This window comes from Triturus cristatus, chromosome 3_1, assembly GCF_964204655.1.
Source record: "Triturus cristatus chromosome 3_1, aTriCri1.1, whole genome shotgun sequence".
Taxonomy (NCBI): Eukaryota; Metazoa; Chordata; class Amphibia; order Caudata; family Salamandridae; genus Triturus; species Triturus cristatus.
Genome location: NC_140583.1, coordinates 666301150 through 666315967, shown reverse-complemented (window position 1 = coordinate 666315967; position 14818 = coordinate 666301150). Strand labels below are relative to the sequence as shown.

General features: G+C 38.7%; 2 protein-coding genes across 3 annotated transcripts in view; both read right to left on the bottom strand.

Moving 5' to 3' along the window:
* The window catches only part of LOC146860776 (cell surface hyaluronidase-like), a 665184-nt gene that overhangs the window by 15574 nt on the left and 634792 nt on the right, over positions 1-14818 (bottom strand). For both annotated transcript variants that reach the window (XM_085644718.1, XM_085644719.1), the window contains exon 24: positions 2794-2903. In XM_085644718.1, the coding sequence (XP_085500844.1) occupies positions 2794-2903 (110 nt within the window). The remainder of the gene's footprint in view (positions 1-2793; positions 2904-14818) is intronic.
* The window catches only part of CEMIP (cell migration inducing hyaluronidase 1), a 908751-nt gene that overhangs the window by 425226 nt on the left and 468707 nt on the right, over positions 1-14818 (bottom strand). The window lies entirely within an intron of this gene.

Here is a 14818-nt window from a genome sequence, read left to right as displayed (position 1 = left end):
TCATGTTCTTAGAAGACACGGGGCGAGCGTTGCTGGGGGCAAAGGTGCTACTACAAGGACTAGGAGATGTGTCTGGCATTAGAGTTAATTTGGCCAAATCATGCCTGTTCCCAACGGTAAACTACCTTCACCCCGCATCCGTGACCCCGCATGCTGTCACAACACTGTCGTAACAATGACCGCGTTGTGACAACGCATAACATTACTCCGCACGTCGTTACAACGACTTGCGGAGGGGGGAGAAGCTGTTGGATTTAAAATCCAACACCTTCCCTACAATCTGCACAGACTGGAGTTGGAATAGCAAATTTTACTATTCCAACATCCAGCAACCCCCCTCCGCAAGTCGTTGTAACGACTTGCGGGGTAATGGTATGCGTTGTCACAACGCGGTCATTGTTACGACCGCGTTGTGACAGCATGCGGGATAATGGTATGCGGTATCAAGAGGCATATTCGTTCCCAACAGATGGAGATAGGGTCGGCTCGCAGGATATGGTGGGAGTGCGGTGGGAATATAGGTGCCTCCCATATCTAGGAGTTCAGACCCATCATGCACGACCGGACGTATTAGAGGGCAACGTAGTTAGAATGATAAGAGGACTGGCGGGCAGTTTTGAGTTTTGGGGATCACTCCCATTGTCGGTTGCTGGGCGAGTGGCCTTACTTAAAATGGTGGCCCTCCCACGACTGCTGTACTATTTTGGGACCTTGCCAATTTGGATCCCGGCACGGATTTTTAAACAACTCACGTCGTTGATCACAGGGTTTTTATGGGGCACTGGGATACGGTGGGTTGCCCTGACTGTACTAATGCGTCCAAGATTGGAGGGTGGATGGGCGGTACCTGACTTTGAAACTTACTACTTAGCCGCGCACTGCAGTGGCTGACGCAAAGAGTGGTGATGCGACTGCATGGCCCGGGGAAGGAAGAGGGGGCGCCCCGGGGCTGAAGCTGCTCTCTCAGATCTTGCTGGACCTCCTTGTTCGGATTGGTGCCCTCCCGGAGGACCTTAAGACAGCAAGGCAATGTTGGAGGCGAAGTTTCAAACGAGCAGGTATGACAGTGCCAAATGCCCCTGATATTCCGCTCTCTATGTTTGAGGCACTCCCCCACGGGGGCTCCTGGTGGGAGTTGAGCGACTGGGACGAGAAGGGGTTGACCACTATTGGAGACCTGTATGAGGCTGGGTACATGCTGCCCTTCCATGTTTTACAGGAGCGGTTTGACTACGAGGGGGTGACTTCTTGCACCATGCGGTGCTTACTGAGGCTATCCGTGCACACTGGAAAGAGGGCCAGACTGAACCTAGGGCTTCTTTGGGTTGTCAATATATTGTGACTGCTGCGGGGAAGTACAAGGCGGTCACATGCCTATACAAGCGGATGACGCGGAAGAAGCTGGCACCTTTGGATGTTCTTAAGCGCAAGTGGGAGGTAGATGTGGGAGATGAGATACCAGATAGGGCCTGGGCCAAAATAGTGGAACGGGCGTGGAAGAGCACCAGGAATGCTCGTTTTCAACTGGTACACTTTTATATTTTGCATCGCGCCTACCTCACACCGGCAAGAATCAAAACATACTTCAATACGGATACAGATGAATGGCCGAGGTGTCGAGGAGAGGGAGCGGATATCCCTCAGATGATTTGTGGGTGCCCACTGCTAACTAGTTATTGGACTGAGGTGGTCGCCCTGTTGAACGCTGTGAAGGACAGAGATCTGGGGCTGGCAATGGGGCCTTGTGTCCTGCATTGGTTCCCCCACACGGCTAAAACTAAGATCACCAGCAGCTAGCAAAGAGAACGGGGAGTGAGAGGGTGTTGGAGGCGGCCAGGGCATGAGAGCACTTGGTGGGATTACTGAAAGACCCGGACACTGATAGCGAGGATGACACTGAGCCGGGCATACCGGGATAGGGTAGCGCCATAATAGCACATAGTTTCAGTAATGCGAACATACCCAGCGTCTCCATGATAGGTGATCATGGGATGGCAGCACGCACACGCTTACATTCTTAGGCTATTGGGCTACCACCAACTATGCAAAGCTGACGTCTATTGATTGCACAGAATAATACTGGAAGTGACATGCCTGGGGGGAGGGTTGGGAGTTTATTAGATTAGAATTGTTAGGAATTTTGATGCGGCTATAGCTTGAGGATACCGTTTTGCTGGGAAGGACATCCCGCTTTATCCTTGTCTAATTTTTTTCTTTTTAATTTAGTTATTCTGTGATAAAGGTTTGATATGTGTAATGGGCTTTAAACATAGACCTTAGGACTGAATGATCGTAGGCACCTTAGAGGGGGGTACTGCTAGGAATAGGCTTTAATAAGCTGCTAATGTTTTTGATTTACAAACCTAATACATTTGTTTAAAAAAAAAATAAGAGCCTTGCTAAATACAGGGAGAGAAACATTAAAATATATGTATTATCATCATGTTATGACAATAATGTTAATGATCAAGGGATAATGCTCATTGTCATGAACATAATATATGGGCTAGCAAAAATATTTTTAAACCACACTCTTGGATCTAAATATATAATCCACATATTATTGGATTTGCATAGTTATTTCAAATTATTGAAACTGGCAGATTTCAACTACTATTGTGTGTAATCAAGAGATAATCCTTGGGTGGTGGTTTACCCTATGTGCTTCTGGTGAATGTTATTTGGTTTATAACCAAAAAGGTTGCTGCTTGTGATTTTAGGCTTCAAATCAGAGTCATACTTTGAACAAGCCTTATGTGGATGGAATATGACCACAATATGCAGTATATTTACCTTTCTCAAAGAGAGTTACAGGCTTCACGGAGCCCAGTTTCATGAACACTGACATTTCCGAACCGGAAGGAATCAGTTTGGTACCACGAGAGCAGATAACAACAACAGACCTGATGTAGAGAGAAAGAAAACAAAAAACTGAGAATAGCAGGAAGTAAAACAAAGGTGTAACAGATATGTTTCAGCTCTCTATTCCTAAATTTCATACATTAGACACATGCACATGTAAACGGATAAAGAGGATGAAGGTATCATGAAAGGTAAATTTTAGCTGAGAAGAATAGCTATAAACTTATAAAATAAGTTATGGTTTTTATAGTTTTCCAAAGTCGTTTGCTGGTATTGTGCTTAATGCTAATGTTTGGTCACTTAAAGGAGGTGTTTGAATAAAATATTGAGTTGTAACTATTTGGTAGACAAAAATATCAAAAATAAAATATTGTGATACACAAATATTGTGATGCCAAAATATTGTTGACAAGAATATTGTTTTTTTAGGTAGGTAACATTGTTTTTAAGAATACAGTTCTTTTTAAAATTGTTCTCAGTAATATAGTTGTAAACAATATTGTTTGTTAATTATTCTAATGTATTTTAGTTCATATATTCATTTTTTGTGTTAATATTGTTTGTATAGTTGTTATTATTTTTTTAAATATAGTTTGTAATTTGAAGTGATTTAGAATTTTTTATTGGAATTGTTAATAGTAATTTATTGTATTGTAGCAGGTTGTTGGGTTTGAAAGGCGATGGGGTGGGAAGTTAATTAAGCAATAATTGTTATTAATTAATCATTTTTAATTAATTACATGATTTATATTCATTAGGTGAATTATGTAATATTTGATTTATTTTAGTTACATTTTAGGTGCGGGTTGCTGGGTTTGTAGGGGCATTATGTGGGAAGTTAATTAAGTAATAATTAATTAACAATTATCAATTTAGAATACATTACATATTTGATTATAAATTATGTACATTTAGTAAAACATATATTTCAGTTATTTCGCAATGTTAGGTGCAGGTTGCTAGGTTTGTGGGGGTTTAGGTATTTAGTTATGTAATAATTAACAATTAATTATGAATTGTTAATTATTTAACTGATTATTCATTTTGAAAATTGTTCTATACTTATTTATTGTAGTTTTTTTTAGGTGTGGGCTGATAGGTTTTTATAAGTACAGAATGAGAAGTTAATTAAGTAATAATCGAATAATTATATTAATCATATATTTTTAAATAGTAATTATTACAATTATTTTTAAAATAGTAAATTATTATTAAAATTGTGAATTATTATTTGTAATTTATAATTAATTATTTGATTGATTGTTAATTATGTAAAACTTTTTTTAATTTTTAATGATTTTTTATGTTAATTAATTATGTTTATATTGAGAGTTTAAGATTTTTTTTCTAAAGAGGTAGGGTTATTCAAATATAAAATGTGTTTGAAGTGAAGTGATTTCCCTGTTGTTGCACAGACTAGAACGGGAATAGTACATTTTGCCCCTCGGAAGTCCAACACTTTCCATACTATTTTGCTGTTCGGAGTAGGAACAATAAATTTAACTCCTCAAACTTCAACACTTTCCATGCTGTTGCATTGATGGAGTGTGAATAGAAAAAGCTAACCCTTCTGAAGTCCAATGCTTTTTCTACTGTTGTGCTGCTTGGAGTGGGAATAATAAATGTAATCCCTCTGAAGTCCAACAGTTTCCCTTCTGTTGCTTAAACTGGAGTGGAAATAGTATATCTAATACCCCAAGACTCCAATACTTTTCCTATTATTGGTTACATATTATTTGCTTATTTTTCAATTTCATGTTAAATCAAAAGAAATTCTTTTGATACTGATAATCTTATATTATTTTTTACTTTTTTATAATTTTTTTGTTATTGTGTTCTTTGTTTTTAAAATTGTTAATATTTTATTTATTTGGTAACTTATTTAATATTTTGTGATTGAATTGGTAATATTTTTGAGTTTTATTTAAATATGTACTTAGGTAGGTAGATAGACATGCTTTTCATAGAGATACATTAAAAAAATGATCAAAATTACTTCAAAAAAAAAAAAAAAAAAATATATATATATATATATATATATATATATATATATAGGCACGAAGTATTCATCAGTTTCTCCACAAACAAGAATACACGAACTCCTCTTCGTCGGTGAACACTCTTTATTTGAAAAAGTATAAGAGTCTCCCTTCTGTCATGACGCGTTTCGCCACCGGAGTGGCTTGATCACATGGGACAAACTTTGCGTATGACGCTGTTTAAAAATGCAAACACCCCTATCACATGACGGAGAGGAAATAGAAGACATACTATCATTTCACATTCTCCACTGCCTGCTGAAAAGACAGACTCTTGAAAAATGCACGTAATATACATGTAAATATATCCAAATTTAGTTATGATCCAATCTACCGAGTTTAACACTTTATACAAAGTCTAAATACATACTGTTGTAGTAAACTCGGGACACTTAAAAAGAAATATAAATTATTCGTCATCTGTGCTGAAAGGGGATCATATGCAATACATGGACAATCCAAGACAGTTCTGGTGTAAAATACAAAACATACATCACAGGATAATAATAATTAAACGTGCAAATGTTATCAGCAGTGTGTCCTGAAATTATTCAGCAAGTGTAATCTGGATGAAATCCAAAAAGTAGGAGAATCGTATATTCAATGAAATTAACCATGTCAATCCTCTCCGAACGTACGCTAATGTTGCTTATCGATATGTATAATAAATAATTTTTAATTTGATTTTAAAATATTATATATTTTTTTATTTTATTAATAATTTATTGATTTAATGTGTGTATATATTTTTGACATAAAGTGCGAAGTGCCTAAAAGTGCAATGAATAAGGTGCTAAAAGTGCCAAAGTGCAATCTGAAGAATTGTGCAAATACGCAATAAATATGCTTAATATAAAAATATTCATAAGGCTCATACACTATCTAATACATATCGAAAGGATCTCAATATTACCTAAAATTAGGATATTGGAGTGATGTAGTGAGGTGGGGGTGTTGTTTTCTTTCTTATTATTTCCTTCTTACAAAGCAGCATATTATATATCAGATCTTAAATGATAATAAAAACAGTGTAAGATTGCTAACAATTCGTAACACATACTACCAGACCTGAAACCGCCTAAGCATATGGTCTAAGGCAAAGAATAGGAGCCTGTGAGTTGACAAGGAGTAAAGTAAAAGCACAACCAGAGTGTAGGGAATAGATGACAAGAACTACTTTAAAGTAATATTTCTACTGAACTTTCATAAAAAGTTGTGCATATCTTCCGTTGTATTGAGCCCGAGAGGTGTTTTAGTATCGAGCTCAATAATTACTCGGGTCTCCAATTGTCTGAGCATACGCTCTCTATTGCCCCCATGTTTAAATTTCGGGATTGCATCAATTACAAAATAAGAAAGACAGGTCAGGTCATTGTCATGAACAGCTCTAAAATGACGGGCCACAGGATAGGTGGAATCATTGTTTACGATGGCCCTGAGGTGCTGTAAGATGCGTGCATGAACTTGTAATTTAGTGCTACCTACGTATCTGAGGCCGCAGGTGCAAGTTAGAACATACACTGCGAATTCCGTGCGGCAGGTGTAATGCCCCCTGATTTGTATTGGAGTGGGACTGAAGGGAGTGTTATACTGCAAAGTGTTCACTCCAAACTTGCATGCCCTGCACGATGCGCATTTAAAGAAACCTTTTCTTTGCAACCAATTTGATTTGGTAGTGGTTTCTGCATTTTTAGACACCAACTGGTTTCTCATCGAAACTGCACGTCTAAAAGTAATGGTAGGAGTGGATGGCAATCTAGGGGTCAATACTGCATCTGTTTTCAGTATTGGCCAATTACGATTGACTATCCTCCTGAGCTGGTTATGTTGTTTACTATATGTAATGATGAGACGGGGTGTGTTACTGTCTTCAGAGCTATTGGTCACGGGTGTCATAGTGTCTTTCTTGGGGCATAGAAGGTCCTCTCTGGATTTAAGAGCCACTTTCACCTGAGCTTGTTTGAGAATGTTATTTTTATATCCCCTTTCTCTGAATCTGGACAATGCCTGTTCAGAGCATCTGACAAATTCCTCATCAGTACTGCAGATACGTTTCAACCAAAGGAGCTCCCCGTAGGGGATACTTCTGATCAGATGACTGGGGTGAGAGCTGGTCGCATGCAGGGTGGCGTTCCCTGCTGTGGGCTTTCTAAAAAGTGTAGATGCAAGACGACCATCCTGGATGTAAATTGTAGTGTCTAGAAAGGGAACCTCAGAGGCGCTGATTGATGCAGTAAATTTAAGATTGCATGTGTTGTTGTTAAGTTCATCAATAAACAATAAAGCACTCTCACGATCACCTTTCCAAATGAAAAACACATCGTCTATATATCTAAGCCAATGCATCACTTGTTTGTCCGCCACTCTGGCCAGAGTGCCATGGAGGGTCTGCTCCTCCCACCAGCCCACGTGTAGACACGCGTAGCTGGGAGAGAAGCAAGCCCCCATGGCTACACCCCGCATCTGACGGTATACTGCATTTTCAAACATGAAAAAATTGTTAAAGAGACACCATTTGACCATCTCTAGAAGCATGATATTGTGGTTATATAGGCCAAGGGGTCGATTGTCCAAATAATGCTTAATAGCTGATAAACCAGCATGATGATCAATGCTGGTGTACAAGGACTCAATGTCCATAACCACTAGTAGCAAGTCATCTTCCCATTTGATATTTTGAATTTTGTTTAAAAAATCTATATATATATATATATCACTTAAAAAACCATAGATTTCACACATGTTATAGTTAGCTGTACATTTCACTCGTAAAAAACCAATGAAATTCCACGTTATAGTTAGATCAGGTAACTATAACTTGCGCGCCCACAATAAACTGCTGATGACGTCACATATTACATCACTCATGACATGGTCAGTGACATCACTCATGACATCAATGATGACATCTGAAATTACACATTGTGGATTGCGGTCGCGCAAGTTATAGTTACCTGATCTAACTATAACATGGAATTTCATTGTTTTTTTACGAGTGAAATGTACAGCTAACTATAACATGTGTGAAACCTATGGTTTTTTAAGTGAATTTGCAAGATTTTGTAAATGATAATTCCTAACTATAACGTGTGTGAAACCTATGGCTTTTTCAGTGAATTTGTACGGTTTTTTAAATGCTAAGTTATGTATTTTTTTTTTTCTGGTTTTTCACTGTGCGCACACCCTGCGCGGAGCGCGCTTACAGATATATATATTGATTTAAATGCTATTTTCTCAGGACCTACTGAACAGATTTACACCAGACCTACAAAAGGCACATCCTTGACCTGAGGACTACCTCTCTGCCAAATTTCAAGTAATTCTGTTCAGCCGTTCGGGCTGTAGCTCGGACTAAAGGTCCTATGGGAAAATGCATGGGGAAAACGCGTTTTGGGACCCCCCTTTTTTCTCAGCCCCCGCTTGACAAATCCCCCCGAGACTTTCAGGGTAGGAGCGGAGCGTAGCGCCCCATTAGTTTTGAAAATTTCGCGAGGATTCGTCGACCGGCGCCAAAGTTATTCCAAATAGAATGTTGCGGATTTCCTATGGAAACACGGTCCTAACTATAACTATCTACTGGCGACCGCCAGTAGATAATATATATATATATATATATATATATATATAAAATCTACTGGCGGTTGCCAGTAGATAGTTATAGTTAGGACCGAGTTCCCATAGGAAATCTGAAAATTCTATTTTGAATAACTTTGGCGCCGGTTGACTTATCTTCGTGAAATTTTCAAAACTAATGGGGCGCTTCGCTCGCTCCTACCCTGAAAGTCTCGGGGTGATTCGTCAAGCAGGGGCTGAGAAAAAAGGGGGGTCCCAAAACACGTTTTCCCCATGCATTTTCCCATAGGACCTTTAGTCGAAGGTACAGCCCGAACGGCTGAACAGAATTACTTGAAATTTGGCAAAGAGGTAGTCCTCAGGTCAGGGATGTGCCTTTTGCATATATGGTGTCAATCTGTTCAATAGTTCCTGAGAAAATTGCAGTTAAAAGTACATAAATATCTATATGCGCACACCGTGCGCGCACGGTGCCGTGCGCGAGCGTAATTCTGATTGGTGGTTAGATGTCAGTTAACATTCGAATCGGTCGAAATCAGGAAGTGTCAGACGCCATTTTGTGTGTGGCAGTGAAAAAGAAAGGTGGAGAACGTGAAAAGGGGGCAGGGTAGAGAGTTCCTGACCCCCTAGCCTTTGTCAGGGGGTCCCTGAAGGACCCCGAAGGGTGAAAAAAACATTTTATTTCTTTTCAAAAAATCGCGGGGTGCGTGGTGCACGGTGCGCACACCCCCCAGCCGCCATTTTGAATTTTAGAGGCAGAAGAGAGCTAAAAACACAAGTGGAGAACGTGAAAATGGGGCAGGGTAGAGAGTCCCTGACCCCCTAGGCCTTCTCAGGGGGACCCTAAGGTCCCAAAAAAAAAAAAACAATTATAAATATTGCGCGGTGCGTGCACGGTGCGCGCACGGCGCCAAAAAATTCATTAAAAAAATAGAATCAAAAATCAAGTTTAAGTGTTTAGATGTTGGTTGGCTCTAAAAAGAGCCGTTGTGTTCATGGAGTGTTTTTTTGTACCTACAAGTAAGTACCGATGCAGAGTCTAAAGTTCAAGAGGAAGACTCTGTTCCCTTCATCTGTGAAATGAACACCGTCTCCTCTATAAATGCCTTGCATGTTGTAACGCAAGTTGTTGTGGTATATAGAACCCATACCATAGTCTCTGAGGAAAGCAGAAACAGACTTATTGACGTGCTTTTTTGCTTTCTCAAACTGCGGACAATATTGGTTGGACCAGTTCCACTTTTGCCTTAGAATATACAAAGGTAGTTTGTGGAAAAAGTGACATCAATTGCACAAAGGTGTCCTTAACAAGCATTTCCAGACCTACCCCAGTTAAAGTGCCTAGGTCATTTCCACCACAGTGCACAATTATAAGGTCAGGCTGTGGGAGATGTAGAGAGGATTTCACCAAAGGCATTAATTGGCGCCACTTTAACCCTCTCTGACCAATCCATTTAATGTCTACATTTGGCATAGCAAGGTCTTTCACAATACCTCTTTTTTCTACATACTTTTCACTCCAGTAGACATCGCTATGACCTACAATCCACACTGTGAACATCTTTCAAGGAGATCTGGATGCACTCAGAAGGTGTCTTTCAGTAGAATGGCAATATGAAAAGAAAGATAGTTGTAAAATGGAGGCTTACATACTTTTTTTTAATAAAAAGAGCTCATTGGCTGTTTCAGACCATTCAACACTAAAAACTAGGCTGTATGTTTAAATTTTTAAAAGCATGTTTTGTATTGGTTCAGAAAAATGTGTTCCCACAGAAGATTACTTTGGATATGCTGTTAGGTTTGAAAAGTCAAGCACTCTTGCTCTTGCTCTTTGGATTAGAAACATTGTGTGCTGAACTTCTGACCTCTCTGCTCACACCAGTGTTCCATGATCTGTTGCTATGGTAGCAGGCAGAAGTCATGTTGGGGGTAGGAATCATTTGGAAAAGGGTTGAAATTTGCAACCAATAGAAATGTGTGTTTCCATTTAAAAAAATGTGGGAAGCAATGTGATTTGAAGTTAACATGTATATGTGTGAAAAACAGAGAGGGAAATTTTGCCATTTAGTGGTTTTGGTGAGAGGAGTACAGCTCAGAGATTCTGGCTCTGATAATCTGCTGTGTGAGTGGCACATTTCGTTCTCAACTAACTACTTTTAAAGGTGAGTTATGAATTTGAGGGGGGTGTATGTGGTGTATTTTGATATAAATAATAGAAATTGGTTTCTTCTTTTAAAGTTGTGTTTTACATTTTATGTTTTGGAAGATATTTAACTGCCTTGAACTTGTAAGATATTATGGAGTATGTCTTCGCCATAAGTTAAGGTGTACTGGTATCACCCAGGAATACTGTTTTGTGCCTAGAATCACACCATGAGTCTGTGTGCACACAGGAATTGTTGTCAGAGATTTAATTTGTGTTGCTCTTGTTCTGTAAGACTTGCACTCGTAGGAAAGGGGCAGCTTGTTTTCTTGAACTGTGATGGTTAGCATTCAGCACAAATCACTATCTCACAGATGAGAGACAAATGCTAACACATTTGAAAACAACAGGGTAGATTTTCCTTCCACTCCTGCAATGGGTGAGGTAGTTCCTACATGTTCAAAACTCCAATTAACCCTTACCACAGGTGATCTTACATACATCTCTGCAGTCTTCATGCAGTTGTGTAAGCGTCCATGCAGATCTCTTTTGCACCTGACAATACACAGTCTCCAGAAGCACACTCTTAGCACACAGGCAGCTGTTTCTCCTGCACTCCCATGCTTACTATTCAGCACTGTGTGGTATTTCAGATAGCAGTGTGTAACGCTAACACATTCAACATCACCAAGGCTCATTTCCTATGCTCTAGTCTAATCACTCACCCAGGTTCCACATGCTAATGGTCTCAAGTAGCTGTTAGGACATGTGCTCTTTTCTGCCACTCTAAACTATAAGGAAAATGTGTCAGGCTGTTACAGTAATTACCACTTGCTCTACCACAGTAGTAAATGTGCTTTGAAATTGCCTATCAAATATTGTTTTCTGCCTAGAATCACACCATGAGTCTGTGTGCACACAGGAATTGTTGTCAGAGATTTAATTTGTGTTGCTCTTGTTCTGTAAGACTTGCACTCGTAGGAAAGGGGCAGCTTGTTTTCTTGAACTGTGATGGTTAGCATTCAGCACAAATCACTATCTCACAGATGAGAGGCAAATGCTAACACATTTGAAAACAACAGGGTAGATTTTCCTTCCACTCCTGCAATGGGTGAGGTAGTTCATACATGTTCAAAACTCCAATTAACCCTTACCACAGGTGATCTTACATACATCTCTGCAGTCTTCATGCAGTTGTGCAAGCGTCCATACAGATCTCTCTTGCACCTGATAATACACCGTCTCCAGAAACACACTCTTAGCACACAGGCAGCTGCTTCTCCTGCACTCCCATGCTTACTATTCAGCACTGTGTGGTCTTTCAGATAGCAGTGTGTAACGCTAACACATTCAACATCACCAAGGCTCATTTCCTTTGCTCTAGTCTAATCACTCACCGAGGTTCCACATGCTCATGGTCTCAAGTAGCTGTTAGGACATGTGCTCTTTTCTGCCTCTTTAAACTATAAGGAAAATGTGTCAGGCTGTTACAGTAATTACCACTTGCTCTACCACAGTAGTAAATGTGCTTTGAAATTGCCAATCAAATATTGTTTTCTGCCTAGAATCACACCATGAGTCTGTGTGCACACAGGAATTGTTGTCAGAGATTTAATTCGTGTTGCTCTTGTTCTGTAAGACTTGCACTCGTAGGAAAGGGGCAGCTTGTTTTCTTGAACTGTGATGGTTAGCATTCAGCACAAATCACTATCTCACAGATGAGAGGCAAATGCTAACACATTTGAAAACAACAGGGTAGATTTTCCTTCCACTCCTGCAATGGGTGAGGTAGTTCCTACATGTTCAAAACTCCAATTAACCCTTACCACAGGTGATCTTAAATACATCTCTGCAGTCTTCATGCAGTTGTGCAAGCGTCCATGCAGATCTCTCTTGCACCTGATAATACACCGTCTCCAGAAACACACTCTTAGCACACAGGCAGCTGCTTCTCCTGCACTCCCATGCTTACTATTCAGCACTGTGTGGTCTTTCAGATAGCAGTGTGTAACGCTAACACATTCAACATCACCAAGGCTCATTTCCTTGGCTCTAGTCTAATCACTCACCGAGGTTCCACATGCTCATGGTCTCAAGTAGCTGTTAGGACATGTGCTCTTTTCTGCCTCTCTAAACTATAAGGAAAATGTGTCCGGCTGTTACAGTAATTATCACTTGCTCTACCACAGTAGTAAATGTGCTTTGAAATTGCCAATCAAATATTGTTTTCTGCCTAGAATCACACCATGAGTCTGTCTGCACACAGGAATTGTTGTCAGAGATTTAATTCGTGTTGCTCTTGTTCTGTAAGACTTGCACTCGTAGGAAAGGGGCAGCTCATATAATAGGATTTGAAAAGCTCAAAAAAAATATAGTAATATATTTAAATTACATAAAGGTATTTTTTTTTTAGTTTCATTTAGGTATTGCTGAACAACACTGAACTAAATTAAACATGCCTATAAAATCAAGAAAGAGAAAAGAACAGCAAAAACATCTATATTTGAAGACAACTGGACAACAGAAATTAGTTGAAGAACCTCATGTTGGAAAAAAGAAAAAGTCTTCTGGTAAGCAGACTAAGGATTTTTTTAAAAATATCCTCAAACATAGAAAACATGTAGAAAGTATATCCACTGCAAATAGTGTTTCAAGAAGAAAACAACAACACAATAGAAATAAATTACTAAATGCTAATGTACAATCAGAAGCAAGAAAGAATGACTTAAAAAGAAAAACAGAATTTCAAAACATCCGTAAAAAAATGTTTCAGAGAAGAGTGGTGTTCAATTTGCTAAAGGATGTGAAAAAATATAGGTAGAAAGCAATATTTTATAAGAAAAAGAATCAATTGTTGCAAAGGCTTTGGAATTAAAAAGAAAACTATTCATTTTAATTTTGAACAGGATCCGGACATTAGATAAAATAGTCAATGTAATGAAGTCAAAAAGCAAAAGGAAAAGAGTAGTGAAAAAAATAACTTTTGTAAAGTGTTCTTAGGAGAATGGAAGCATAGTTCAAGTACTGAACCATTTTTTAATGAATAGAGTTATCTTCAAAGTAATAGTTTGCTGCATGCAGTTGACACCAGTGGTCGAAGTTATGAAGTTAAAGATGGTTGTGTAATGGAAAAGGAGAAAATGGTTCCAAGAAATGAGGAAGAAGTGTTAGCTGATGAGGTTATGGGGAAACGTCCTAAATCCCCAGTGTACACTTGGAATTGTAGTTGTATTTGTACTGTACGACAAGAATCTATTGATAAATTACGTGACTTTCTAAGAGAATATAGTAAGAAAAGTGTTAAACAAAAGATTAAGGTGCTTCAAAGACTAGATCCATGCAGAGTGAGAAAGAATACTGGTTTGCAAGGACATTCTCTGGCTTGTCTTTCTAGGAAAGTTTGTCAAAGTGTTTTTCACCATTTTAGGATGCTGGCAGTACATCATACTGAAATGAGAAAGTTTGTGAGAAGATTGTATTTTGCTAAAAGTCCAGCACTAAACTTAAATGAGTTGAATAGTGCTCTGTTGCGTGGATCTGTATCAGATGTAGAGAAGGTTACTGATGATATTCAGTCTTGTTACTTTGGTCCAGAACAAGAAAGTGCAGGAAATGACACAGTTATTGAAGAAAATGTGGAAGAGAATGTAGAACCCACTGTTAGTAAAAATTTTGAAGATCAAATGACAAAATTTACTATCATCTCTAATGAAAGACCAAATATTACTTGTATTTGTTACCGGAGAAGCCATTATAAAACTCAAACAAGGAATGTTGATCTCTATAAAAAAAGTGAAAAAGAAAATAATTATGAGTGGAGGATTTTGCTAGATATTTGTTTCTGGAAAATTGTTTTGATTTGGGTGAAGATCAGCGTATTTGTAAATACTGTTATAACAAGTTAGAAGAAAATAAAATGCCAGCTAGAGCTGTACATAATAATTTAGAATTGGTTGATATTCCTGCAGAACTTAGTGATTTAAATACATATGAGTCTATACTCATTCAATGTGTCCATCCGTTTCAGACTATAGTTCGTATGGAGCCCAAAACAGGTAAATTACCTCCTTCAGATTTACAAAGAGGTTTAAAAGGAAGAGTTGTCTATTTGCCATTAGATTTGAAAAACAATATTGAAACAATTGATGCAGATAGTTTGGAAACGGAACCATTAGTTATTCTGGTCAATGGTGTACCTACA